This window comes from Balaenoptera borealis (assembly GCF_965194805.1).
Source record: "Balaenoptera borealis genome assembly, chromosome: 5".
NCBI classification, from domain to species: Eukaryota; Metazoa; Chordata; class Mammalia; order Artiodactyla; family Balaenopteridae; genus Balaenoptera; species Balaenoptera borealis.
In genome coordinates this window covers 75,351,184-75,358,642 of record NC_138862.1, presented here as the reverse complement: position 1 = coordinate 75,358,642, position 7,459 = coordinate 75,351,184, and the positions used below count along the sequence as shown (strand labels likewise).

The 7,459-nt window shown below is 39.5% G+C and overlaps 1 protein-coding gene across 1 annotated transcript in view; it reads right to left on the bottom strand.

The window, feature by feature from the left end:
- Nucleotides 1-59: 59 nt before the first annotated feature.
- Nucleotides 60-7,459, bottom strand: part of LOC309629507 (putative cation-transporting ATPase 13A5) — a 120,804-nt gene continuing 113,404 nt past the window's right edge. Inside the window, 2 exon segments of the mRNA XM_082393604.1 lie at nt 60-4,009; nt 5,491-5,745. Coding sequence (XP_082249730.1) covers nt 3,599-4,009; nt 5,491-5,745 — 666 coding nt within the window. The 3' untranslated portion in view covers nt 60-3,598.

The following is a 7,459-nucleotide window of genomic DNA, read 5'->3' as shown; positions in this document are numbered from 1 at the left end:
ATAGATTTCCTGTGGCAGCTTGAGTAAGAAGCAGTAGCCTTTTGAGTGAGCCAGCAGAGGATCTTAATATCACATCATCATTTATCTTCTATAAATATTGTTTTCCTTTCCCCTGAGGGTAGCTATTTTGTATTTGCCAGAGGGATAAAGAACCTTTTATATGTGATTTTGAAAAAAAGTGTTAAGAGCCCCAAATTTTGGGGTTGACATCAAAATTCATATTCCTTTTCTGGTGAGAAAAGAATTTTGGAAATTCAGCATTTGGTTAGGCAGCTTGAAGAACTTTTGATTAATAAACCATTTGAGGGTGGACACCCATCTCCTTGCTCCTGTGTAGATGGGGGCAGGGGGTGAATGGGAGAAGGAACTCTTCGCTCCAGTGTTTTGGATCCAGTGATTTCCCTGGAAGCGACTCATTTGTAAGGAATATGTGAGAAGCTGGAGTGGACTGTTACGTCTACAAAGCTCCATCATTCCCTTTGGATTTTGAAGTATTTGAAGAGTTTGACCCTCTTAACCTTAGCAAGAGATCATTAAATGTAGGTTTAAGGTGCCGTATTTAGAAAACAATATCCTGTGTTACTTTTTAAGGCTTTTACTATGTCAAGGCGTGTCATGATTTTACTCTTGCATTTTATTGATTATGTGTTGAATGAAACACACTACTTTTTAATACCTTTCCAGTGGAATTCTTATCGGCAGCAGGTGGGGAGAAGTGGATTCAGGTCCCTATACCCTAGGATTATATCAGATATTATAACATTACCCTACAAACAACACTGCCAGCTAATGACATCCTTATTGTGCCATCATTAAAAGTATGGCATTAAATAAAGGAAAAGTTTAAGTAAATTTAGGGCGTTGGGGGTGGAATGAGGGAACCAGGAATATGATAGATAAAGTAACTAAACAGATGACTCGGTGAAAGTCTTGGACCTATTAAACTGATTTAGATTTTACTCCCAGGCCAGAAATACTTTACAATCTAATTGCAGGGTTAAGAATAATGATAACAGAAGGCGTCATGTGCTACCATCAGGGCAAGTAGAGACCCTGTCTCTCTTCCTGTTCCCTGACTAATCCCTTCCCTTTCTTATGGCACCATTTCTGTTTGCAGATAAACCCCCAAACTCTCTTCCTCCCCTGTTCTTCTGGGAGGTGTGTCTCCTACCTGATAGTATGATCCAAAATTATCCCTGCATTTTTATTCTAAATTCAGTTTCATATTCCTTTTATGTCCTACTCTCAATAGTAAAATTACAAAAGAAGAAAAAAAGGCTCTTTCCTAGTATTGTCTAATCAGGGTGGGATTGGCAGCAGCTTAATGTGTTCTGTTTCCCTGGGTGTGCTTACTTTTTAATAAAGATAAGCGCAGAGGACAAATCTTAGCCCTAAACAGGAGACTTGGGTGTGGTGGAATTTCCACACTGGCCTATGGGTGAGGGAATGGAATTGGCAACACAGAGGACATCCTGAGGATCCTCAAGTCAAACCCTTCTAGAGAACTCTGGACATGTCCACTCCAGAAGGCAGTCCTAGCAATACTGAATAACACTGAAAAGTCACAAGAGTGCTTTTAAATTAAATTCATGGATTCATTTTTCACAGGTAGTGTTCAAGTCTCTAGCAGTTTTCAGCCTTAGAGGTAAGCTCACAAAGTTAGCCATCAGTCTTCTCAAAAAGTGGCCACTCTTGGTGATGGGTCGCTTAAGGCTGTCTGGTTTGTTTTTCCTATAGGTGATCATTTGATATGTGGCCATGTTCATTGTGCTTTCGTCAAACATTTTCCCCAAGACTACTTAACCTTTCTCTGAGTGTACTTTTAATGAGGTCTAGTGTAGAGTCCAACTTTATCATGTCCCGTCCCCACCTTCAAAAAAGATGTGTGAAATAAAGATCATCGCCTATCAGATACCTACTTGGTTGTTGAAAAACTGAGTGGGGGGAGGCTGTACATTTGTTGAAAAAAGATTAAAAAAAAAATCTTTTTATGCTATCTACATGTCATAGTGTATCAATTGAATCTTCTCATTCTAAAGGTCAAATTACTAAATACAGATATTTCAGCTCAAGGAACCTGAGCTGCCGTGTTTTAGGTTGACATGTATTTCTTAATCATAAGCTAAATTAGACACATTTAAAAATTGTCACTCTCCAAGAGCTGCGCATCCAAGAAAAGATTAAAAATAAAATAAAATATAAATATAAAATGTTTGTTTGAATAGGAATTTGCATTTATGCTGCTGGTTTGTGTAAAAAGCATATAATACTATTTACAGCAATGAATTAGTGAAATTTGAAAACATTCTTTCAATCCTAAAGATTTCAGAATTGTAAAGACATGATTGAATCCATGCATCACAGCATTAGGCACGTAATGGGCACTCTTAGAATGGGACTGGTTAACTAATTGCCTATGACCCATTAAAGATCTGTTTAATTAGCAAAATTAGATTTATGCTTACAAGGAAAGCCTAGTAGGGAATTTAAAATGTTCACTAGGAATAAATATCCTCTCAAGGTCACAATGAGGTTGATATATGTTAACGGTAATAAAGTGCAGAATATATTTGTAAAGCATATACCCGTTCTTGTGGTCCTTAATGTGCATCTGATAATTGATTTAGATTATGAAAAGATGAAATGGAACTTAAGTTGTTTAGCATCCTGAGAATTGTCATGCTGTAGATACAAACATTATGGGTCCCTTCCCTAGGATTGCTTCTTTTAAGATGAACAATGCTGAGTCTGGGCCAACTTTTGGAGTTAGAACTTGAGATTTTCCTCTGTCAGTAATAAAAAGCAAATAAAGGTGCCATGCTTCTTTGAGTGAAAAGTACATTTTAATAGTTTATTTCATTACCTTTGTGATCTACTCTGGACCTTCTAGCTCACCAGCCCCAAAACAATATACTTTGGGAGATGCCAACTTCGGTGGAGTTTGCTTAGATGTTAGCTGTGCCCAAGCCAAGATTATAGGCAATTATCAGACACCTCCATCATTCTCCACTTCCACACTTACCACAGTTAGAGCTGAATTTTCTGAAGTAAATTTCAATTCTTGTTTTTCTATTAAAACCATATAAAGAAGCAAAAAGAGGAATTCTGTGACCTTGGGAAAAGATATATGCATAAATGTTCTTTGCAAGTGTATATAAGGTTAAGTAAACATGTGACAATTTATTGAGAGAAGCTTTTTTTTTTTCAGATTCCTTTATTTCCATAGATGAAAGTAAAAATATGTTGGTGAAACTTTCAAAGATCAAACTGTCCTTCAATTTTTCTTTCTTCTATTGATGTTCATACTATTAATTTTACTACCGTGAAAAGTTGTGCATTTTAATCAGGATAATGCTATGCATTGTGAATAAAGTTTGTTAGGAAAAAAACGATACTCTAGGAAATGCATTATTTTTCTCCATGGTAGAGGATACAGTCAAAATAAGCATATTTAAGGTCCTTTGTTGCAAGGCTGAATACACTGAGAAGTGCACTTTGAATCTTCAGATGGAGAAAGAAAAGATAAGGGTAGACTATCATTACCTCTCTACAGTGTTTTAGTTTCTGGGTAAGAGAGGGATGCTGTTAACAATTCTGATTACAATCTGGTCCAAAAATGTTGTTCTGTGGTTTGGCCTCCCAATTCGAGTTTTTCTTTTGGAATCTGTTCAGAGCTTTCATAGCCTTGGTTGATGTAGAATCCATTTGTGCCATCGCCTGAATAATCTGTCCTGTTTGTGGAAGGCCAGGTTGGGTCTTCTGCCAGTTTTTTTTGCCAGTTCTTATATTGACTTTTAGAATGGATTCCAAATTTTGTCTTGATCAATAGCCAGAGCTCTCGGTTTTGAAGGATGGCATCCTGGAAAATCAGGTGGAAAAAACAATTAAACCGGGCTTCCCTGGTGGCGCAGTGGTTGAGAATCTGCCTGCTAATGCAGGGGATACGGGTTCGAGCCCTGGTCTGGGAAGATCCCACATGCCACGGAGCAGCTGGGCCCGTGAGCCACAACTACTGAGCCTGCGCATCTGGAGCCTGTGCCCCGCAACGGGAGGGGCCGCGATAGTGAAAGGCCCGCGCACCGCGATGAAGAGCGGTCCCCGCACCACGATGAAGAGTGGCCCCCGCTTGCCGCAACTAGAGAAAGCCCTCGCACGAACTGAAGACCCAACACAGCCAAAAATAAATAAATAAATAAAGTAGCTATTAAAAAAAAAAAAATTAAAAAAAAAAAATAATAAAGAGCATCATTTAAAAAAAAAACAAAAAACAAAAAACAATTAAACCATCATCCACTTCCCCTGGCCGCCAGGTTGCCCACTGCCACCCCCTGTTCTCCCAGGCCTTGCTCTAAAGGTGCTTATTACTGATGCTCTGTGGCCCCTTCTCTCTGCAGCCCCACAAAGCCTAGCAGCTCCCCGGGTTCGTTCCCTTGAGAATCGAGAGCATGCTTGTGTTCACAGAAATCTGCAAAAGCTTACAGCCTTTCATTTCCACAGATTTCCTAGTTCAATCCTGGCTGGCGATTCACTTAGAATTATTTTACTGCCGGACTGAAATGATAACAAAATAATGTACTCAAAATCAAGAGAAGAAAACAAATCACTGCTACCTGCCCCATACCACAAAGAAGGTGTCAAATAATGGTTTGTTGAATGAATGAATGAACTCTAGAAAGCAAATGGGTTTTGCTTTCCATTTTGGGGGGGGGGTCCTCTTTTTTCGATGTTTACAAGTACACACAATTTTTATGCATTTATAATAATAGAATTGGTCAAATCTTGCATTCCACTTTTGTTTATACTAGACTCTCTGTCATATACAGTTTGTAGCTACCATCTTCTCAATAATCATTTTTAATGATGGTATAACATCTCTTCAAATTGCTGTATTACTATTTATTTAAACAGCATCTCTATTTCTGAACACTTGAGTTGAATTTAATATTTTACCACTGTAGATAATACTATGATGAAAACCTTCATACATACAAGTTTTTTCTCTCTTTTTAGGTTGTTTTTTAAAATGAAGTCTCAAAAATGGAATTCCTTTGACTGTGAGAAATTTTATTTGCATTGTGTACAATGGGATATTTGTATATAAACATATTTTTTCTTAATTTGGTCGATGCCTTTTCCCAAGGAACTTCAGTACATGAATCTTTTTTTTAAACTGTCCCTTAAAAAATAGTACCTGAGCCTTTCACTGAGTAGGTAAAGTCATTTAGTGACACTGAGTAGAAGAGAAATGCTATAGGAGAAGACCTTCAAAGGGTAAGAATTGACTAGAATGAACAATGGCTTCCCTTCTCTCTTAATTAAGGAAGCCTTCCTGAAGACAGTTCTTCACTCTAAAAGGTCTCATTGAATTTTAGAGCTAGAAGGTCACCTGCTCTAGTCTCTACCAGATTATTAAAAATACTAGGAAAGTACAATACAGTGCCTTCATGTGAGACAAAATTAGTTAATTTGATGTTTTGCTTTCTACACTACAGATACTGAGAGCATTTCTATGCAGCCTTCAAAGAATTTCTCATTTCCCCCAAAGAGAGCATGTGCAGTATCACTTGGGGGGATAAAAGTGATTGCTCTAAAAAATGAGCATCTGTTGAGAGTCAGTCCTTTATTTATCTCCCCAGAAAAATAATAAGAGCCACACAGAGATTTCTTTACAAAGAAGGCCACACAGAATTGGGTGAAGGCTGCCACGAAAATTGAAATCCTCCATGATGTGATGGTTAGGATGAACTGTTGAAAAAGAAATACTACCTTTATACTTTGCATACCTTACACTTCAAAAGAACACCTATTATCTAATTTAATTTATGTATTTGTAACAACTCTCTGGGCTTGGAGGGTTGGCATTACTCTCTCCACTTTACAGATGAGAAGGTCAGTATCTTGCCCAAGGGATCAATGCCAATAAATAAATGGCAGAGCCAGAATTCAAATCAGATCTCACTGTCTCTTGCCCTGTGTTCCCTCCACTGCCTGACAATAGACACGGAGTAAACGTGCCCTGGGTTGCAGACATGAGACTGGACACTTTGGAGCCTGTGTGTCTCTCTTCATTTTTATCTTCTCTAATAGAGGGAAGATTAAATTGTTCATCTAATAATATTATTACTTCTGATTCTCCCAAAGCAAAAGCTACTGGAGTTCATTCTTTCAGCAAAATTGACATATGAGTTAAAGAAACAAAAGGGGGACAGAAGTTCCAGTTTATTTTGATAGAAACTAGGTGAAAAAATTTTGAACAATGTTCCCAGCCCTAAATCTAATGGCTTGATGAAAGTTGAACCTGCCCAACCCACCTCCTTTTAAGGATTAGAGGATACACCTTGACCACCAGATACATTTATTTAATAGGTGTGAGAGCTACAACTTTCCATGGCTGCTTCATAGCAAAAGAATAGTTATGCAGCTCCCTTTCTGACCCTAAAGGGTATAGAATACGTAGGATGACTGTGAAGAGGGTGGGCTGCATTTAGGGCTAAAGCCACAGACCTTCCGCAGTGTCTAAATGCTCCCCTTTGATTCTCATCCCTATTCTGATAGGGATTATTTCAAAGTAACACTATGTTATTTTTTCCCCTAAGTGGAGACAGCTTTTTTTAGGGTTGTGAAATAGGCTCCCTGGGTAAAAGGGTGGTCTGGAGAAGGCTGTAAGATTTGGCAGTGGGTCAGATGGTAGTGGAGAGACTGGCGCTTTCCCTCCTGCTGCCGCCATCACCCTGATCTGGGAGGTCTCTTTTCCATCTGTTAGCCTGGAAGACACTGGCCACACTGCTTTGGAATTTGCTTCTGTGATGCTCTCCGCTCCTAGCTTCTGAGCTACTTGAGAGTGGTGACTACATCTTACTCTTTGTAACCCCAGTGCCAAGCCCACCCTGGAGCTTGATGTTTTGTAAATGACTGAATGGTCTGGGTTTTCATGTCCTAAGTGCTTCTCTCTCCACAGCCTCTCTGCTCTCACATACAGCCTTCCTGCTGTCATCTAACGAATCTGTCTTAAGTGCCCCGCTGAAAAACCTGCCCCGATATCTTCAAGGACTCCCATTGTCCTCGGCATAGAGTCAAAACATCACTGCCCGCCTACCTCCATCCGTGCCTGTTCTGCAGCATGCTGCCTCAGTCTTAGCTAATTTTCCAGGTGTTCTGTGAAACAAGGCTTGCTTTTGATTTTTCTCTCTGCCACCCTCCATTCTTTTGCATTTCCAAGACAAAAGAGAGTCATTCAGCCCTCTCTGTTTGTGCTTAGGCTGTTGTCCTGGCTGGGACTATACCCGCCTCCTACTTAGCAAAATCTAGCCTATCCTTCTGGACCCAGATCAAGTTTCATCTCCTGCATGAAATCTCCTATGGCAGGAGGATCCTGCCCCAAGGAGAGCTCCTCCTTCCTATGTCCTTCCCACTTCTATTTTACAGTCTCTTCAAGCATGGATGGCCTCAGGTGGCCATG